Raw genomic sequence first — 22,407 nt, forward strand, 5'->3', positions numbered from 1 at the left:
AGGCCGGCAGCCACGTGTCCTGCAGCGGTAAGTGGGGCAGAATATGGGCGGGTTCTGACCCACTGAGCTGCAGTGGCTTGTGGGTAAGAGACACAGGGGGGCGACCCAGACTCGCCTCCGTGTTAGAAAAGTAAAATAAGAAAATGCCAAATTACGATGACAAAAGACGGATGAGAACATATATTTTCATTCTGTGTTCTGGTCCGAACAGATGGAGGAAGAGGCTGCGTTCATACAGGGTCTGCATGATGCGCCTGATATGATGATGTAGCGCCACTTAGTGGTCAACATCCATAACAACACTCACCACAACAGATGGGAGGATGGATGGAAAACAAACGGCATCAAGGAGCAGAAGTTTGGATTCTAATTAAAAAATGTAAGTACATAATCTCACAGCCAGTACGTCGCTGAATGTGTGCTAATCAATCACATAATAATGATTTATTTTAAAAATCATCAGCTGTTTACAGTTCGATTCAAAATTTGCAAGCTGGTGACATTTTACTGGTGGAAATATTTCTTTGCGTCTTGTGTCAAACAGGTGAGGTCGAGCTTCAAGGACAGTCTTTAATTTAAGCTTAAGTCTAAAAGGTCTTCAAGCGGAGATAAAGCCACAGCGCAGGAGGAGCGAGGAGATTAAAGAGAAAGGAGGAAGTGGAGAACAAGAGCGAGGGAGTGAGAGAGAGGAAGTAAGTGGGTCACCTTGTCCTGCAGACTGCGCTCCTCCTCAAACCTACACGGGCCTTTGGAGAGCTAACCCCATTCAACACGGAGCGAGGCTGCTCGCACGCTTTCCAAAGGCAAGCCGCGGACAAAACCGCAAACCAGCAGCTCCAAAGACTGCGAGAGGCGCGACGCTGGAGTCCTGCAACAGCTTCTGCTGGCTGCTCTGTCTGAGGGCCGGCATGTCGTCTTACACAGACTGTGAGTCTCAGCTCTCTCTGGTCACCTCAGCCTCCAGTGACGAGCTCCGAACATCACCCTCACCGTGTGTCAACACCAGCCAGCTGCTGATCAACATTACTGATTAAACACTGCGAATGTCAACTTTGTGATCGGCTAAAGCAACACGAGGGTCTCATTAAGACTCTTTATGAGGAAGCAACAGTCAATGTGAGACCACAGAAACATAATCCAAACCTCTTTCTATCACTAAACACTCTTCTTGTTTTTCACTGGATTTATATTAAAGCAGCACTTCAGTAATTAATTAATTAATTCACTTGCAGAATTGGGGGAATAAAGAGACACATTAACCAAAGAATGGTCAACATTGATGAAGCAGAGGGGAAGATGTCCTGACTTTTAGTGCCGAGTGTGTGTCAAGAAGATAAAAACACTATGTCCTACATTTCCCATAATGCATCCTGTGTGGTCTGGAAAACGCTGCATCTTTCAAACCGAGTATGTAAATGTGTAAAACTGGTGGAAAAACCTTTTAACAACAAACTTTCATGTTGTTTTATTTGCAGAAAGACTTTTATTTCCCGTCTGTGTCAGGAGACGTGCTTTTATTGTGAAAGTCCCACACAGAAACAAGTCCTCGTCCATCGCTGCTGTTCTAAATCTGGACTTGTGGGTATGACGATGTGGGAGAAACGTTTCCCACGAAGCCACTTCAGATTCAGATGAAACTGAATCCGGCCTACAGGATCAGCAGGTACCGGCAGCCATGTTTTCCCTCATGCTTTTTTTTTTTTTTGGCAATTACCCAGGTGGCTTTGAGGTGCTAATTAGACAGTGTTGATTAATACCAGCTGTGCATAATTTGTGCTATTATTGGATGATCATCCGAGACAAGGAGGGAGAGGGAGAGAGAGAGAGAGGAGGGAAGAGAGAGAGAGGAGGGAAGAGAGAGAGAGGGAGAGAGAGAGGGGGAAGAGAGAGAGAGGGAGGGAGAGAGAGAGAGAGAGGAGAGAGTGAGAGTGAGGGGGAGAGAGAGAAGGAGAGAGAGTGAGGGGGAGAGAGAGGAGGGAGAGTGAGGGAGAGAGAGAGGAGGGAAGAGAGAGAGAGGAGGGAAGAGAGAGAGAGGGAGAGAGAGAGGGGAAAGAGAGAGAGAGGGAGGGAGAGAGAGAGAGAGAGAGAGAGGAGAGAGTGAGAGTGAGGGGGAGAGAGAGAAGGGAGAGAGAGAGAAGGAGAGAGAGTGAGGGGGAGAGAGAGAAGGAGAGAGAGTGAGGGGGAGAGAGAGGAGGGAGAGTGAGGGAGAGAGAGAGTGAGGGGGAGAGAGAGAAGGGAGAGAGAGAGGGAGAGAGAGAGAGAGGAGGGAGAGAGAGAAGGAGAGAGAGTGGGGGAGAGAGAGTGAGGGAAGAGAGAGGGAGAGAGGAGAGAGAGAGAGAGAGAGAGAGAGAGAGAGAGAGAGAGAGAGAGAGAGAGAGAGAGAGGAGGGAAGAGCGACATCACAGACATCAGCGTTTACATTTCCTCCGTTTGCTCAAAGCCGCCATGATTGTGTCACACAGCAGTGAGAGAGGGCGGAGGCTGCGACCCCATTCACACCCGCTGTTCACATGCACTCTGGATCCGAGTGTCTCATCTGGCTCAGGAAGGACACGAGTCCAGACCACACCTGGAGGAGGTCTGGACTCACACTGGGACTGGGTCTGAGCCAGAGCTGAAGACAGAATACTGACACCTCATCAGCTTACGAAGTTATTACAGGTTAGCAAACACAAAGCAACGCTCATTAGCGTCACGTTTGAAGAGTCAGTCAACCTTCATCCTCTGTCTCAGCGCGGACGAACTCCTGAGGACAACATCTGGTGCCTGTTGTCCGCGTCTTATTGTTTCGTGTCTACTGCTTTATTACCACAGAATCAAATCAACGAGGGGCCTGATCTCAATTGGTTTGTACAGTCCCCCTTTAATTTGTCCAGACCCGCAGAGACGCTGGTGGGACGGCCCTGACCAGAGCACAGCTGTGATTGTCCTTCGTCAGCTTTTTCCGTCTCACTCTGCTGAAGACAACAGCGTCTTCAGCTGCGAGCGCTCGACAGATTCTCCCCTGCTAAAAGTCAAACCACTGCCAGTCTTCAGTCATCTCCAGATCTGTCTGTCCTGACACTGGACACGTCTCATTTCTCACCACATCAAGCTGGGAAGCTGTTGCTATGACACCCCGGGGCTGACTGACAGCTGTCACCGTGTGTGTGCGCGTAAGTGTGTGTGTGTGTGTGTGTGTGTGTGTGTGTTGCATTCTAACAACCGACATGCCACAGAGACATTGTCATGTGTGTGTGGGCGGAGGTTGGACGAGGGGGGGATGGGACTGTTGGTGGGAGAGGAAGAGGAAGAGCGAGCGAAGGCAGAGGCAAAGAGAGAAGGAATCATGGGCTGTAAAGGGCAGCAGGGTGGGAGAGTCCGGAAGAGTCCGGCAGCTGAAGTCCACATCAGCTGAACCACAAGAGGCGACGTCGCCTCAGCCGCATTCATCAAACATCAATCTGAAGACTTTCAAACAATACTCGGATTTGATTATTAATGCCTTTAAAAACTAGGGCGGTTAAACATCGGCGGCGCCTCAGGAGCTGAACACACACAAATAGATCTGAGCTGAAGTCCTAACCTGAATGTCCTCTACGAAGGCATGATGTCACTATGCAGCGTGCGCACACACACACACACACACACACACACACACACACACACACACACACACACACACACACACACACACACACACACACACACACACACACACACACACACGTGACACAATTATATTCTCAGCGTTTCTGTGAAAAGGTCCAAACCAGCAGCTGTTAGTCCGTCTCTCAATCCTCTCCCACGTCCCAGCGCTGCCACGAGCCCGCCGGATCCCACCGAAGAGGAAACCTTCAGAAATGACTCACAAATATTAACTTTCATTAAAAAATGTTATTTAACTTCCTGAAATAGGAAGGATTTTTTATTATTTAGAGCCAAATCAGGAGGAAGCAGAGCATCTGCTGGGGACTATTTTCAGCAGCGGATGAATCCACATTTGGTGCTGCAGTGAGTGTTTGTGGCAGCAGGATGCTGTGTGTGTGTGTGGTGTGTGTGTGTGTGTGTGTGTGCGCGCGCGTGCGTGTGTGTGTGTGTGTGAGTCAGAGTAAACTGCAGTGTGTGTGCTCATGGTGATGAAGGTTTTAATGGAGCTCAGAGGAAGAGGATCAATCAGCTGTGACACACCATGACTCACTCACCAAATATCCTTTAAAACAAGAATAAAATCTGACTTTGAAAGGTGAGAATCAAACATCAGCTCTGATGGTGTAAATGTGACCCCGGGGATCCCAGTAAAAGGTCACTAATTGCCTGGTTTCTACATGTGGGCCCACAGGAGCGCTGCAGAGCCGGAGCTTCAGTGTCCCTGATAGGCAGCCCAGATAGACGCACGGGGTGATTAGGCTGCAGACCTACATTATTAGCAAATTTTACATTTTGCAATTAATCACCTGCTCGCTCTCCTTTTCTACTGGCGACACCACAATGTGGACTCAGTCCACGGTTCAGTTCCAGGGTCTGATACCAGCACAGGCCACAGTGTTAACGGCTGAAATGAGTCCGAACAGCTGGAGACAAACCAAAAGCTGGTAGCCTGGCGTCGATCAGCAGACCTCCTCTGGAGCCACCGAGGCACTGCGCTTCATGATTTCAGAGAGAATCAGCTGGCCTGACCTCAACAGAAGCTGTCAATCAGCCATCAGTGCCTCCTGTGATGAACCTGCCACAAGCAAACTTCACCTTTGGAGCACGTTTTGAGCTCGGAAACGACTGACGCCACAAACTCAGCGCTGAAGGTTCACGCTGCGCTGCTTTTGCTGCCTCAGACGTTTAATTTATGAAGACGGAAAGGAGACAAACAAAAACAAAACTCTCATTTAAGAAGCTGGAAAATGACTGAACAGTCATTTATTTTCTCACAGTCTAATTATGAGCACATGAGCACTGAAGCTGCAGCTGATTATCAGTTCACGTCTAACAGATTATCTGAATTGAAATGAATTCAATGGTGCAGTACTATCATGTACATGTACATTATTATTTATACTGCATATTTACACTGCATAAGCCAACAACTAGTATTATTATCAACATTAATTCAATTCAATTCAATTGAATTTTATTTGTATAGCGCCAAATCACAACAGAAGTTGTCTCAGGACACTTTCCATATAGAGCTGGTACAGACCGAGCTCTTTATCTACAGAGAAACCAACATTACTATAGACTACCATGTATTATTACATACTATTATTAGTATGTTATTGTTATTACTAATTTCTAACTAATTTCAATAATTTCATCATCAAAATCATCTACCTGTATTTTAGATCCTATCCCGACTAAGCTGTTTAAAGAAGTATTACCTCTAATTGACTCTTCAGTATTAGACATGATCAATCTCTCTTTATCAACAGGCTACGTACCACAGTCCTTTAAAGTAGCTGTGATAAAACCGCTACTGAAAAAGCCTACTCTTGATCCAGGGGTTTTAGCCAACTATAGACCGATATCCAACCTTCCCTTTCTCTCAAAAACTCTTGAGAAAGCAGTTGCCAATCAGCTGTGCGACTTTCTAAACAATAATAGTTTATTCGAGGATTTCCAGTCAGGATTTAGAGTGCATCATAGCACAGAGACAGCACTGGTTAAAGTTACAAATGACCTTCTAATTGCATCTGATAAAGGATTTGTCTCTGTACTAGTCTTACTGGATCTTAGTGCTGCATTTGACACCATTGACCATGGCATCCTATTGCAGACACTGGAACATTTCATTGGCATTAAGGGAACTGCGCTAAGCTGGTTTAAATCCTACTTGTCAGATCGCTCTCAGTTTGTACGCGTTAATGACGACTCCTCTGTGCTCACTAAAGTCAGCTATGGAGTTCCGCAGGGTTCTGTGCTTGGACCAATTCTATTCACCTTATATATGCTTCCTTTAGGTAAGATTATCAGGAAGCACTCAATAAATTTTCATTGCTATGCAGATGATACCCAGCTATATTTATCAATGAAACCGGAAGAAACCAGTCAGTTAACTAGACTACAAGCATGTCTTCATGACATAAAGACCTGGATGACCTGCAATTTTCTGATGCTAAACTCGGACAAAACTGAAGTTATAGTAGTAGGCCCTAAACATCTTAGGTCACTTTCTGATGACATAGCAGCTATGGATGGCATTGCGCTGGCCTCCAGCACCACTGTAAAGAATCTGGGAGTTATCTTTGACCAAGACATGTCCTTTCACTCCCATGTAAAACAAATTTCAAGGACTGCCTTTTTTCACCTACGTAATATCGCAAAAATCAGGCATATTTTGTCTCAAAATGATGCAGAAAAACTAGTCCATGCATTCGTAACTTCCAGGCTGGATTATTGCAATTCTTTACTATCAGGTTGCCCAAATTCGTTGCTGAATATTCTCCAGTTGCTCCAGAACGCTGCAGCACGTGTTCTGACAAAAACCAGGAAGCGAGATCATATTTCTCCAATACTCGCCACTTTGCACTGGCTCCCTGTAAAGTTTAGAATAGAGTTTAAAATTCTCCTCCTTACTTACAAAGCCATAAAAGGCCAGGCACCTTCTTATCTTAAAGAGCTCATAGTACCTTAATGCCCTACTCGAACACTGCGTTCCCAGAATGCATTTCTACTTATGGTTCCTAAAGTCTCAAAAAGCAGAACAGGAGTCAGAGCATTTAGCTATCAAGCTCCTCTCCTGTGGAACCATCTTCCAGTCTTTGTCCGGGAGGCAGACACTGTCTCTGCATTTAAGAGTAGGCTTAAAACTTTCCTTTTTGATAAAGCTTATAGTTAGGGCTGGCTCAGGCTGGTCCTGGACCAGCCCCTAGTTATGCTGCTATAGGATTAGACTGTTGGGGGACATCCAAAGATACACCGAGCTCCTCCGTCCTTCTGTCCCTCTCCATCCGCACGCTCTCATGTCCTACCACGGCGTCTTACTAACTTAGCTCCTTCCCCGGACTCTCTGTGCTTTGTCGTCTTGCAGGTTCCCATGGACAGTGGCTGAATCTGGATTGTGGATTTCAGCTGCGTCTCCTGCCTTGGCCCTGCCTGACATCCACTGCAACTGCTACTGCTGTTATTACATCCACTGTCACTGTTACTGTGACTGCATGTCTGTCTGCATGTCTGTCTGCATGTCTGTCTGTCTGTCTGTCTGTCTGTCTGTCTGTCTGTCTGTCTGTCTGTCTGTCTGTCTGTCTGTCTGTCTGTCTGTCTGTCTGTCTGTCTGTCTGTCTGTCTCACTCTCTCTCTCTTGCTCTTCCTCTCTCACCCAACCGGTCGAGGCAGATGGCCGCCCACCCAGAGTCTGGTTCTGCTCGAGGTTTCTGCCTGTTAAAAGGAAGTTTTTCCTCGCCGCTGTCGCCAAGTGCTTGCTCATGGGGGAATTGTTGGTTTCTTTGTAGATAAAAGAGCTTGGTCTGTACCAGCTCTATATGGAAAGTGTCCTGAGACAACTTCTGTTGTGATTTGGCGCTATACAAATAAAATTGAATTGAAATTGAATTATTATTATAGTATTAGTATTAGCAGTAATAGTATTGTAGTATTGATGTTACTTAATGTAGAATGTTGCACAGCAGATATATTTCTATACAGAAGGTTTATTGCAGCATAATACACAGTTTATATACTTACATTGACATATTTCACATTGCTGATTATTTATGGTTGATTTATTTTGTAGTATAGTTAAATTCTATATATTTTTTAACATATTTGTCATATTCCGTAAGATATTTCTTATTTCTTAATTCTATTTCTGGGACTGTAACTGAGCCTGTTTCCCCTCAGGCATCAATAAAGTTTTCTGATTCTGATTCTGTGTTTGGCTTCATCAGAGCAGACAAAGAGTTGATAAATCTCTCGCATACAGAACTTTGAAAGGCTGCAGAGGAAAGCAGTCTGGTGGATGTGAAGTACGGGAAGCGTCGCCCGCCCGGCGCATCGTGGACGCGCCCGCGGGGTCTGGTGACGGAGCTCAGGTCAGGTGTCAAATCAAAGCGCAGACACTCAGCCGTAGGCCACGCTGTGTTTTAGATGCATGAAACGGCAGCTGAGACGTGAAGACGGGGACATGCAGAAGCGCGCTTCGCTGTAAGCTGCTGTCAGTTCACGACCCCCCCACCCCACCTCCACCCCCCGAGCTCTTTACTGAAACATGTCAGAAGACACGATGGTGGTGTTCATGTTCCTGCTGAAGCAAAGGCAACTGTCCTCCCCCATCTCTCTGGCCCTTCTTTCATCTGTCTTCCCTCAACTCCGTCCCCTCCACCCTCAGTGCAAACCCCTCATTCCGTGCCTTTATTTTCTCCTCTTCAGCAGCCTCCTCCTCCTCCTTTCTCTGCTCTTCATCCTGTCTTAATTCTACGGCTTCATCTTCACATCATTTCTATAACGCACAGCGCGTCTCCCCTTTCCTCTCCTCGACATTGGACAGAGGCAGAGCTGCAGAGTGTGGGTAGTGTTTGTGCAGCAGAGTGCTTCCAAATGTGTCCATCTGCCAAGGAGGAGGAGGAGGAGGAGGAGGAGGAGGGGGAGGAGGAGGAGGAGGGGGAGGAGGAGGAGGAGGAGGAGGAGGAGGAGGGGGGGGGAGGAGGAGGAGGAGGGGGAGGAGGTAGAGGAAGAGGCCAGAGAGCATGTGTCTTAATCGGGATTGACAGTTACATCGCTCCAAGTTAAATGCCCGTCACACTTTAATCCTCCAGCGGATCACATGTTCCTGCACACACACACACACACACACACACACACACACACACACACACACACACACACACACACACACACACACACACACACACGGCGGTGTTTCTGAATGAACTTAGTCAGGTGGAGGTGGCATCACACACACACACACAGACTTAAATTTAGCGCGAGCTCTCTTAAAGCTGGTGCGTGAAGACACTCTGCCGACACACAAACTTGCATGCGTTTGCAAAGTGTCTGTAAGCAACCATAGCAACGGTTGCCGTAGCTACTGTAGGAAGCCAGAGTCCTTCTGATGGCGAGTTTCCCAGAGGAGCCGTCATACATCAGCTCGCGTGGGGGATGGTGGGATGGATGTATACTGTACGTACAGTGATGAGCCTCCGCTCGCTGAGGGCCTCACTTAAAGGGCCAGTTCACCCGCATCACAAAAACAAACGTGTGTCTCATCGGGCAGGTATTTTTCCATTGTGTTTGCTCAGGTTTTGAGATAATCGTCGCCAACAGAGGTGAACAGAATTTAGTTAAAACCTTAAAACAAGCTCAGACTGACGGGGGCAGTGATTGGATGTTGAGCGAGGCGTCACTCCGAGTCCTGATTCAGCATCGTGCTCCTTTAACGCTGTTGCACTCAGCTGGTGGAGCGTGCATTAAGGTCGAGTCCTCGCCGCCGCCGCGGCCCTCAGCCGTCACGATCATAACAAAGTAGAAATACTAAAAAACAATCTTAAAGACAAACTCAGGATAAGTAAAGACTCTTGATGTGCAACACGTTGCCCTTTAACTGATGAGAGGGAAACTAGAGGAAGCTTCTTCACGCGCTGTGCTCACCTGGTCACTGTCAATCTGTGCACGCATGCAGCTGATTGGTCATCGGACTCCTCCTCTACCCTCCACCTCTGAACACACCGTGAGGTCAGAGACATCTCAGAGACAGATGTCTCGAAACCTGGACGGACAAACTCCACAGAAATCATCTCCGTGTCTCATTTTCCTGCAGAATTTCTCTGGAGATGCAGATGCAGACGCGATGCTGATGATGATGAGGATGATGATGATGATGAGAGAGCCTCCCTGACCAGATTGCAGCTGCGCCGGGACAGCGCAGCAAAATATTGACAGTGAAATATTTGTGAGTCACGCATGACCTCTGACCTCTGGGTTAGTCAGCCTGGATGTTGTGAAAAGATAAAAACCCGGCGCAGTGTTTCTCACTCCTTCCTCCTCACACACTCACAAACACACACACACACCCTCCAGGTGTCGCGGAGACTCACCTGGGCTGCCGCTGCGAAGGTAGAGCCCGTCGGGCCTCCTCCCCCAGCCGGCTGAGGGAGGGTGAGCGGCTGCGTGCCCCCCTCCCCATGGTCCGGACCACCACGTTGCCATTGGGGCTGCCGCTGGGCATCTGCTGGAGCAGCTGGGGTGACAGGCTGCGGTGTAATGCTGAGGAGCCAGGCTGCGAGTGACCCTGCTGGGGGCCCCTGTGCAGGTGGGGCTGGGCGTGTTGCTGCTGCTGCAGGTGGGGGCCCCAGTTGCCGGGAGAGCCGTGCTGCTGGTACTGACTGACCGTTAGGTTGTTGTCGCTGTTGGAGCGCAGGAGGACCCGTGGCGCTGATAACGAGGAGGGCGACTGGTCGTTTCCGCTGCCGTTGCCAGAAGACGGACCCCGGCGGCGTTTGGAGTAGGCTGGAGCCTCACGGAAAGGCACTGCGGAGGAAGGAGGGAGAAGGAAAGACACTTTTATTCATCTTAATTTCAGCATTTCAATCATTCAGGCGACCTTTGCTCGTCTCTGACAGACCAGCTGTTCAGCTCTTTAATGCTGATTGAAAGGAACAAGTTTGGAGGGGAAGCAGTTTCCAACGACAGGCTTCCAGACAGGAAAAAATGCGTCAAAAATCTGTGCTTGCATCCACTGAAGACTTGAAAAACAGAATAAATATGTTAAAATGTTGATTGCATGTGAGTGTTTCCCAAAGAGGCATTTCAAGGGACTGAAGCTTAAATTGAAGGACTGACAAATTTAAAGTGAAACGTTGCCAAACGTTGGAGAAGGTTTGGAGAAAACACAACGAGAGCGCCTGCTGAAAGTCACGCAAACCTCCAAACACACCTGTTCTGTTTGAGATTTGAGCGCCATCTCGACGTGTTTCCTATCAAAATGAGACTTGATCTGGTATCTCTAACTACAGCGACGTCCACAGCAGAGCTCAGAGCCTCCGAGCGTGAGGGCTGATAAAGGGTCATTAACACCGAGCTCTCAACCACTGACCGAAGGTGTGACTGTGACTGAGCTTCACAGCATTCAGTACCAGTTCAGTTATGTTCACCTGCTGAGTGAGTCAGGAAACATCTGCAGCAGCTTAGAACAGATGTCGTGTCAGACGGGTAGCTGAAATGCATTTTGGGATTCCGCTGAACGAGCTCTAGCGTACGGTGCATGTGAGCATGCGCAGGAGTTAGCTTAGCAGCAAGCCTTTAACAGTGTCCATCAGTCTGAGGTTGACGCTGCAGCTCTGTGTCAGAAAAGTCTCACGGGAGGCTGATGGTGATCGGCCAAGGTACCTCCAGCCCTTAAAATTCATGGTCTTAGCTCGTCACAGAGACCCAGAGTTCATAGCTTCACACTGACGTGCTGCTGAAGTACCTGAATGGCTGAATGGTCTCGTAAAGACCACATACAATGCTTGGGACTGTCTCTAATTAAAACAGTCTTTTCTATATTAAACTGCCTTTGAAGAGCCACTGCGTGACACAATCCCACGTTCACAGCTGTGACGGGCAAACAATGTGCTCTGCAGCGTGCTGTATGTGCTACCACTGTGAATATGTGAAGATAAACTGATGCTAATTATTCTGGATTGTCTCCTGAAGACGGCGGACGTTCTGGTGCTCATTCATTTCCACTAGCTGAGCTTAGCATCGGCGAGTGTTTGCATGATAAAAGGAAGGGCCATGGCTTCGCAGGGTTTTATTCTGGGGAGCGTTTGGTCACAGTTCTGCCTGGAAGGTGAAGGACTGGTCAAAGTGGGGGCCACGAGAACTGTGATTGGTCAGTTTGCGTTCCCTCCCACGTGTTTCTGATGGTGGAGGTGAGTGAGTGAAGGCGATGTGAGGCAGGAGAAGCTCGGTAATCCTCCACTGTCACCACAAGTGAATGAAAGCAGGTAAAGACTGAACAGTTTCCTGCTCCACCACGAGAAAACGTTAGCATGTAGCTCACGGGCTCTGACAGACCCCCACTGGGGCCAACGCTCGTCTATGACCTGCAGATCTGCAGCCACAAACCTCACGGTCAATATTATTGATTACTCTCATGAAGCGTAATCTGATGGAGTTTATTTCAGACGATGCACATCTGGGAGTGAGAAAGAGTCTAATTAGCTTCATGATATGATGGTTTACTACCGTCTACTGGAGCTGAAGGGGTCTGGCACTCATCCGTTTGGTTGTTTTTCTGCAATCCTGCTGACAAACCTGATTGGTGGACGAATAGAAGCACTGAGGGAAATCTAATGAAAGCACGACACAGCCTCACACCACATGCAGGTGGCGCTAAGGCAGATTCTGCTGTGTCTGGTTTCATTTTTATTGAAGCGCTTTGCATCATTAACCTGAAATCAAACCTTCTCCGGAGCCGTCTGTGCTGGAAACAAAGTGCGAGTCAGCGGTTGTGTACCAGAGGGAAGGAGGCGGAGAGGACGCGAATAGCTTACCTGTTCATTCTCATGTGCCATCAGCGACGTCAGACCTGCTTCAGACCACGCACACATGCACACGCACGTCCATCATCTCGTCACCTGCTGACCTTCTCGGGGTTACTGAACTTGTCATTTTATTCGATCAATCCATTAAAAGTGACTGTTGGCTGAAATCACTACGGGACGCTTTAAGCTGTTATTGAACTGATTGGTGATTGGTCACGGCTCTCGCTCCACACTGCACTCCCTTTCTGACCATCATTATTATGATTATCAGGATTTTATGAGTTCCTCCGGCCCTCGCTGCCTGCGCTGTGCCGTCGGACTGAGCCAGTAATGGAGGTTGGCCTTGATTTCCCCACGGATACATTCCTCCATTACGCTGTGAGACGACGAGCCTACAACTGCCATCACCAGCTCAGGGAGAGCCGAGCGAGGCCTGCAGCCATTCCAGTGAGCGCCTCCTGATTATCAGCTGATTAATACAACGGTACCCGCATGCACGGCCGCCCGTTAGCTGTGCTGCAGCTTCCTGCTGTTCGCTTCCTGGCAGCATGAACATCTGAACGGGGATTCACTGAGTCATTAGCACTTTCCCAGACTAATATCTCAGACCTTTCTCTGTGCGTGTGTCTGCAGCTGACGTGTTGATGAAGAGAAGAGGTGCTAACATCTAATGAGCTAGCACGTTGAGGAGCTAGCAGGCTATCTGTGCGAGCCCCTGAGGGCTGTGAGGCCTCCACGCTGGAGGCTCGAACTTCATCTGAACTGTCGCACTCTCGCATCAACTCTTCTTCTCCTGCACACAATCGCTCAGACAAATTAATCAAAGTCAAAGGGGGAGGGGAGTCAAAACGACCCCAGCATCTTATGTAAGAAAAGCAATCAGTGGAACGTATAGAATTAAATGCTCTTGAAACTCAGAACGCATGTCAGAGGTCAGCCGGGCTAACCGACGACGCTGACAGGACGCTAACACGTTGAGCTGCTCGGCGGTTCAGATGCTGTTTGTCTTTCAGTCACCGGTTCATCAGAGTCAGGTTAACTTCAGCTGAGCTGCAGCTCTGAATCCTGATGAGGTGCAGAGTGAAATAAACTCTCTCGCAGTTTTCGTGGCGTCAGCGATCCTGAATCCAGCTGCGAATAACGAACGAGCTTCAGATAAACAGAAGGAGAACTGTGGACGGCGGCTGAGTCCTTAAACACAACACGTCTGACTTCATCTGCAGGCTGGGACGGACTCTTTCCAGGGACAGCCATCAGCCATGACGCCAAATCTGAATTACAGTCCAACATTTTCGATGGCTGCCACTGATGGAAGCCAAGGAGTCTGACAGTGTCAGAGCGGGAGACCGCCGTTTGCTTCCCGCCTCCAATCAACAGTCAGAAACCTTTCATGGACAGCTGCCATTGATTTAAAAACCTCATCTGATGCAGATTAAGTTTCTAACCTTGTTAGCACGTCCATATGGTGTTTTTCAAGAAGACAAACCATAAGCAAAGCAAGCAGTCAGCACCGTGGCCGAGCAGGTCCACCACGACCACCAGCAGACCAATGGCAGTCTCACACGTCACCGCAGGAACCAATCAACCTGTGGGGAGGGGCTGTCAGAGGAGAAGCCAGGTGGAGCTACACATCTGTATATGCAAGCGGAGTTTCACTTAAAGTTTTTCTTAAAGTTTTACTTAAAGCGATGGCAGAGACGTTCTGTTTTTGGTCACGAGGCTACAAAAGGAGAAAAGATGAGCCCAAAGTCAGAGCAGCCGGCGTTAGCCCACCTGCTCAGGTGTTCTGGTCTGTCGGTCAGCTGAGCTGCTGATTCAGACGACAGCGTCTTCATCATGACAGAAGGACAGAAAGCGTCACACGAGTTTGGGGTTGTTCAGGAAGAAAGCATTTAATGATACATAAGCTGCTAATTTAGCGTTAGCGAGATAAGGTCAGGTAATGTTTGAGTGTCTGATGAGCAGGTGAAGAAGAGGAAGAGGAGGGCGGCAGAGTTACATTAAGCCATTTTAAGACATGAAGGGATTTCTTTCGAGGAAAAAACCTCGAAACATGGAAATCTGACGGACAAGTGAGTTTTCAGGGTTCAGTTACTTTAATCAAAGTTTGAGGAGAGTTTGTGTCAGTTCGTCGTTTCTTTGGACTCTCATCTTTCTGACTTCGCTTTTAGCTGCTGAAACTTCGTCAAACCGCAGAGACGTCAGCTCTGAACTTATTTTTTATTGATCAAATAATGTCAGCGTGATCGGATCAGAGTGGATCATTTCAGAAGTTAACGACAAACGCTGTGTTGTTCGGGTGTTGTCTCCTCTCCGTTTGTGATTTAATGAACTTTAATGAATGTGTGTTCTGTGCTGTGGATGTTTGTCAGAGCAGGTTCTTCGTCTCCTCCGCGTCCAAAATGACTTCTTCGATTTTACCTCAGTTCCTGAATTGTAAATCTAAAACGTATCCACGCTAGAATTTCTACAATGAAGCAATAAGCAGCCAAAACTCCCACAATGCAATGCTTTGCCTCTGCTTATGAGATGACAGAAGGGTAAATGACAGTTTTGTGAGGCTACATCAGCGGTGATGCAAAACGGCGATGATTCATGAGTTCAATCGACCGCTCAAGTATTTAAGAGTTCTTCAGTTCATTCAGATTTAGTTTAAGATCTTTATTGTTCAATATGTTTATTGCACTGTTACTGTTAGCATTGACAATCATCACAACTGAACGCACACTTTGTGTCACCTTTCAGCCAAACGTGCAAAGCTGCAGAGATCAGATCTGAGCAGGGGAGCTCAGAAGGCTTAAAGCGTCATCTCTGACAAAAACACACGCACAAACCGGTTACGACACAAGTTTTCCATCATTTTACATCACTGCTGCAGAGCCCGACACACCGGAGGACGGCTTACATTTACCACAGACGACCCAGAATCACAATCACCAATTTCCTCCAGGAGCTCTCTATTCAGGTCTTAGTAAAAGAAAAGAATATTTGCATTTACTGCACAAAAATATTTACCCGTGTCCAACTACTGCTCTGTTTACAAGCCAGATTTCACATTCTCCCACTGGAGGCTTCACTGACATCATAAATCTCTCATTTTCCTGCTGCACCTTCATGCAAACCTGCAGCCTTTGCACACAGTTCACTGCCAGTGCAACACAACAACATTCAGCCAACAGATCCTGCTTATTAATGCTAAAGAGTGTGTCTTTAAGAAAACAACAATAATAACAGCTTCAGGTGCAGAAGTGGAAGTACAAAGCTGTCAGCTCAGGATGGGAGTGCAGGTTTTTGGCCCTCCATGCCGCCTGTAGGCTGAGCTGCGCTGCTTCATTGAGAAACAGCAGCGGGTGAATCAAAGCCTCCAACACGGTTTCACACGCCGGCAGATGGACGGGCTGTTTGGGCTCTGTTTGGGTGAGGGGAACGGCACATAGTCATGTCTGTGGGTGTTTTCTGCGCGTTCAGTCCCATTTTCCGTCTCTCTCTGTGACCTACAAACTAGTCCAGAGCCGCCGCTTCCTCCTTTTCTTTTCCGTCCGAACAAAAAAAGAGACAACTCGCAGATTATTCTTGTAACCTAAATACGCGCCGACCTACCTACAGTCCAGCAGCGAGGCTGAAAAACGCCTCAGATGATGCTGAGCACTTTTAAACAAAGGGATCAGGACGTGTGTACTTTTCTGAGTGGACACGTTGAGGTTTGTTCCACCTGAAGTTGGCGGTGGAGCTTTTACGCGAACGCGAAGCGTCCGACAGCGAAGCGCCTGATTTGAAAAGTCCGGAGAGAAAGAGGAGGCAGCTTACCTTCCTTTTTTAAGGCATTGATGATCGACTTCATTTTCACTCCTTTGCTACTCGGACGTGGCCTCACAGTTGCTTTCAGACCCGACTTTCCCTTTCAGCACCACGGACAGCGACTCCGCGGAGAGGAGCTGCGGCGCGGCGCGCACATGATCCGGCTCACACCTTCCACTGCCACCGCCTCCCTGCTAAGCCTGCCGACCCCCTCCACTAACACACACTCACACACACACACACACGACCTCCCTCATCCCGCCCCTTACACACCTCCTCTCCCTCTCTCTCCCTCCCATGAGGCTGACACCGCGCTGCACAGCTGCTCCGTGGAGCCGCCGTACATTCATCCACGGAGCGCATGAAGCTGCAGCAGCGGCAGATGTAGGAGAAGAGGAATGTGGGCTAAAAGTTCTGACTGACAGAATCAGTTTCTGCAGTTATGACAAAGACATCTGACTTTGTAAAGCTGATAAAATCTTGCAGGACAAACTGTGGAAAGACTTTCTAGATCAAAACATATTTTCTGCATCTAAACGTTGAACTGCTCCTTTAAAGGACAGATTTGGATTTTGTTCTGTGCCTTGATCTATCCTTCAGCCTCAGATTGCATCTTAAGCCAATGGGAACTCAGTCACTAGTTCATACAGACACTGTCCCTCAAAGCGTCAAGTGTTGGACCAGAGAAACTCTGACATGATGGTGGCGCTGGATGAGAAGCTGCTGAACGTCGGTTGGGGACGTATTTTACCGCAGACTCAAGAGCTGGACTGACTGATGGATCCACATCAGCGCCTCCAGGCTACCAGCGCGGCTGGAAACCGAGCAGGCGTGTTGTTATTGCACATAACCTCAATGACAGGTGATTGATTTCAGTCTCGGCCTGTGATTTCATGACATTTCAGTGAGTGCAGAGAGTGCGAACACGACGCAAACGCCAGCACTGATACGATCTGCGAACCAATGACGTCTGCTGGCACCAACAGAAAACTAATACAGACTAATGACACACGAAAGGAAAGAACAGAGTAAACGTGCGGAGAAACAGAGGAAGTGCAGATGTTTCCACAAGGTGTGCAAAGATGTGAATCATGTGTTGTGGCCGTCAGTCAACAGATGTCCGCCCTGCTGGACAGACAGCGTCTCCACCAGGAGGTTCAGAGATGACACGAGGCGCTGAAAACTTGACGGTTTTGTAACGCGGTGCAGCAGCATGGGATCATCCATAAGTAGAGGAGTCCAGCCATAAGCGACTCTTTCCACATCCACACGGTTAAAACACTCATTCGGGTGCACAGAGGCTCTGCACTGAAGCTCTTTGGAGGCTCGAGGTGGAACACATCCGTCGGCTTCAGGTCATGTTCAGCAGCAGGACAGATCGCCTGTTATCAGGCTGACTCACAGCCAATGACCCAGCAGGATCTGTGTCAAGGTGGCAGAGTATTGATGAGCAGAGGTGCTGCTGATCGTTAGCTCTGCGCTCTGCAGACACACAGGCTGCAGATCACGTCTGTCCGTTCAATCACATTTTTATCAAACATTTCTGAACGTAGACGTCATAGATTGACATTTGTGTGGTTTCAGGGGAGAGCTCGGGCATCAGAGGCTAAAAGCTGAACTGTGTTCTTGTTTTTACTCCACAAAGGAACAAACAGCATAAGATTACCAGGAAAGCTAGCTGCCTTTCTAAATCATTGAAAAGCTTCTCCATTTAAACACTGATATCAAAATCTGTTGTACTGATAAAATAAGAGTCAGGCTCATTTACAGTCACAGCCTCAGGTGTCCGTTCATCTGCACATTTCAGATTAATAAAAGATGAAAAGAAGAGAAAAAAAACTGACTCTGCAGATCGAAAACCCCGAGACACACACACACACACACACACACACACACACACACACACACACACACACACACACACACACAGTGTTTGATGCTTAACAGATCTCAGTACACATATTTTCCGTCTCCTGTGAACTTTAAGGACTCTTTGTAAGCCGAGCTGCTTCCAACAACCATCAAATGACCAATAATTGTGGACTGAACTGACTTCAGATCAGCGCAGGGACAACCAAAGAGCCGCTGGTGGACGTCTGCAGGTGTCAACACTCTCCTCCTCTTGCAGGTGCCTGGGTGTTCACCTGAATCTGAAACTGGAGCAGACTGGACATACTGAGGAGACTCGGGTCTTTGAGACTGCAGGGGGCGCTGCCGAGGGTTTATCTGACTGTGGTGGCAGCAGCCGTCCTCTGTGGAGTGGACTGATGGAGCAGCACCTCCACAGAGGACGGGAGGAGACGACAGACTGGTGTAGAAGGTCAGCTCTGTCCACCCAGTGGAGGTGCTGGGAGAAAGGAGGATGGTGGCTGAGCTATCATCCCTGATGGAGGACATGTCCCATCCCATGCAGGACACTGAGCAGCTCCTTCAGCTACATGCTGCTCCACCCACGGTGTGTGAAGGACAGACACTAAGCAGCTCCACCCGCGGTGTGTGAAGGACAGACACTGAGCAGCTCCTTCAGGTACATGCTGCTCCACCCGCAGTGTGTGAAGGACAGACACTGAGCAGCTCCACCCACAGTTTGTGAAGGAGAGACACTGAGCAGCTCCTTCAGCTACATGCTGCTCCACCCGCGGTGTGTGAAGGACAGACACTGAGCAGCTCCTTCAGCTACATGCTGCTCCACCCGCGGTGTGTGAAGGACAGACACTGAGCAGCTCCTTCAGGTACATGCTGCTCCACCCGCGGTGTGTGAAGGACAGACACTGAGCAGCTCCTTCAGGTACATGCTGCTCCACCCGCGGCGTGTGAAGGACAGACACTGAGCAGCTCCTTCAGGTACATGCTGCTCCACCCGCGGCGTGTGAAGGACAGACACTGTGCAGCTCCACCCACAGTGTGTGAAGGACAGACACTAAGCAGCTCCACCCGCGGTGTGTGAAGGACAGACACTGAGCAGCTCCACCCGCGGCGTGTGAAGGACAGACACCGAGCAGCTCCACCCGCGGCGTGTGAAGGACAGACACCGAGCAGCTCCACCCGCGGCGTGTGAAGGACAGACACCGAGCAGCTCCACCCGCGGCGTGTGAAGGACAGACACCGAGCAGCTCCACCCGCGGCGTGTGAAGGACAGACACCGAGCAGCTCCACCCGCGGCGTGTGAAGGACAGACACTGAGCAGCTCCACCCGCGGTGTGTGAAGGACGGGACTTATTCTCTGACTTTCACTGCGTCAAACTTTATTACTTTTTCTTTCCAGCAATATAAAAACAAGGTTTTATTTTCAGCGCTCATGAAAGCGCTCCTGCTTACACTGCAGTGAGTTCTGGGTAGTCAGAGACCTTCTGTTTCATATTTAGCTCTTCTGAGTTTCATGCGATGTTTAGAAGAACATGAGGCCAAACTGTATTTTTACTTTCAAAAACAGCATCTAATGAGGACAAATGATTTAAAAAAAAACAGGCAAAAATGAAGCGTTGAAGCTCTGAAGAGCTCAGCTGAGGTTTGTGACTCACAGCTGGCCAGAAAGAAAGGAAACACCGCTTTTGAGGCGACAGTGATGTGAGCTGCAGCATCCAGAATCCAGTTCAGGATGAGGTAAGGTCACGCTGAGAGGAACCAGAAGCTTCTCTGCTCATAGATGAAACCAGCAGATGTAAGATGTGAGCGGTCTGTGGCTGCCAGCGATGGAATCTGAGAAGTGTTTTTATGATTTCATTATGAAGTGAGGTGTAATTCACACTGAGCGGTGACTTCAGCCTTTAAAGACGCAGCTCAGCTCAGACTGTTTTTCAGGTTTGGTTGAGTTTGACGCAGGAAGACAACGAGCAGCAGGAGGCGGGACGCTGAGGCTGACGGACGAGCAGCTGATGGTGGAAATGTAGGATTCAGGAAGTCAACATGCATCCGAGGTTTGAGATCAGCTGGTTGAGGAAACGAGCGTCTGAGCAAGCGAAGGACTGGAGAGCAGATTCTTCAGGACACAAATCCTTGTTGTTGCTAAGCAACTCAGAGGGGGACGGCTCCATACATCATTACAGCTACGCTTCCACACCAGCGTGCACACCTGCATGATGTCATGCACGTTCCTACGACTCTCTCCGCTCGGCTTTGATTTCACGCTCGGCGTCCACGCTGTCCCGGTTAATGACGGCTCGTTGCAGCGCCGCGTCGCTCTTCCTCGCTTCTCTTTCCATCCTGCTTCATCTTCAAAGGACGCTGACACGCTGATACACATTCATCCCAGAAATGACCCCGCTCAAGAGCGGCGCACCAGATGGCTACATGCAAAGCATATGTTGTCATAAAGTATGCAATAATGCAGCGATGAGAGCAGATTTCCTCCATGTTGGGTGTTTCCATCCTGAGCGCTGCCCCCTCAAACAAACCAGCTATATTTACCAGTACAGTGCTGAAAAAATGTTTTATTTTGAAATCCAACAAACAGGTTTATGTGTAAGTCAACTGATTCCACAACATGGCCAAAAGTATGTGGACACACTGGTATTCGACCCACAGGTGATCGCTGAACATCTTCCAAACCGAAGGCATTGACCTGCAGCTGTCAGCCTCCACTCCTCTGGCTCCAGTCGTTCCACCAGATGTTTGAATCTGCAGGATTTGCTCCCGTTCAGTCACAAGAGATGAAGTGGGCGGTGAGGCCCGGCCTGCATTTGGACCTCCAGCTCAGCCCAGCGGTGCTGGACGGGGTTCAGGCTGCTGGACTTCTTCCACAGCAAACTGGGAAACTGTCATGATGAAAAGCCTTCAGACACGCGTGTCCACATACTTTTGGCCAGTATATAAGCAGGACTTGTGGACTTCCAGCATATGTTGAAAAGCATTGTCTGAAATAAGCTGATATGTATCCATGTTCTTTGTATGTAACATGATTTGTACCACATGTGAGGCCTGCTGTGAAGGAATGCAGTGGATCTGACAGCAGAACAGACAGACAGACACACACACACACACACACACACACACACACACACACACACACACACACACACACACACACACACACACACACACACACACACACACACACACACACACACACACACACACACACAGCAGGTAATTTTCCCTCTCTATTGAACCTTGTTTGTCAGTAACTGCAGCTCCTCATCACAGAGCTCAATCTGACTGTCATGACCAACGAGCAGTTTAGCTGTTTGTCACCCCGCTTCTCATTGGCTGGATGCTAATTTCCACCTAATTTACCTTCCGTGAGGACAAAAGGCTTCGTACACGTGACTTGCTGGAGCAGCTTAAGATGTGAAAACCTACAAACGTAGCACATCGTGTGGATGCAGAAAGGAAATAAATAAATCAGCATTAGGTTTTCCTGCCTCGCTGACACGATGTTGAAGTAGTGAGAGTCAGTTTGTCCTCCTTCCTGGGGACACTGCTGGCACAATCAGCCAAATATAGCAGGGATTTCAGAGTGTGAGCGTTTCACACACATCAGCGCAGAAACCCTTGTTTAAGGAAACAGAACATTCCTCGCTGATGAATAAATGAACGCGTCGCCTTCACTTATTCATAGACAAATACACATAAAAGCACTTTGTTGTTGGAGAAGAGGGACGACTCCAAACTTCAATTTTTAATGAGCTTTCGTATTTGCAGCAGATTTTAAATTAAGTTCATAAATCCAAGGTGACATCAAATTATCTGAAGGCTGTCCACGACTTTCAATCCTTCATGACAGAAAACAGAGAAAAGCAGCAAAGTGTCACTTTGGAGAAAACAAAGTGTTTCGCATTTTGCCTGAAGTGATTATTTGACTCAATTATTTGACATAAATCTTTAATCTCCAGCCTTTGATAAAACACCTGAGAGGCGTCACCTGATTAAATAAAGGTTAAACACGGCTGCTTCTCTTAGTTTTTCTCACATTCGCAGCCCGACGATCGGCCAGGAATCTGTTTCACAGACAGTAAGAAGCACTTGGACGGACGTCAGCGACGGCAGCTCCTGCCAAGACCAATCAAAGCCGGCTGGAGAGTTCAGGAGGTGGGGGTGGTGGTGGTGGTGGGGGGGGGGGGCCAAAAGGCCGAAATGTTTGGTGCAATAATCACTGACATCAAGAGTCACCGAAAGAAAGAAAGAAAGAAAGAAAGAAAGAAAGAAAGAAAGAAAGAAAGAAAGAAAGAAAGAAAGA

The 22,407-nt window shown here is 48.4% G+C and overlaps 1 protein-coding gene across 1 annotated transcript in view; it reads right to left on the reverse strand.

Moving 5' to 3' along the window:
* The window catches only part of shank2a (SH3 and multiple ankyrin repeat domains 2a), a 164,913-nt gene that overhangs the window by 60,281 nt on the left and 82,225 nt on the right, over positions 1-22,407 (reverse strand). Inside the window, exon 12 of the mRNA XM_070970007.1 lies at positions 10,002-10,434. Within this exon, the coding sequence (XP_070826108.1) occupies positions 10,002-10,434 (433 nt within the window). The remainder of the gene's footprint in view (positions 1-10,001; positions 10,435-22,407) is intronic.

This window comes from Chaetodon trifascialis, chromosome 1, assembly GCF_039877785.1.
Source record: "Chaetodon trifascialis isolate fChaTrf1 chromosome 1, fChaTrf1.hap1, whole genome shotgun sequence".
Lineage (NCBI taxonomy): Eukaryota > Metazoa > Chordata > Actinopteri > Chaetodontiformes > Chaetodontidae > Chaetodon > Chaetodon trifascialis.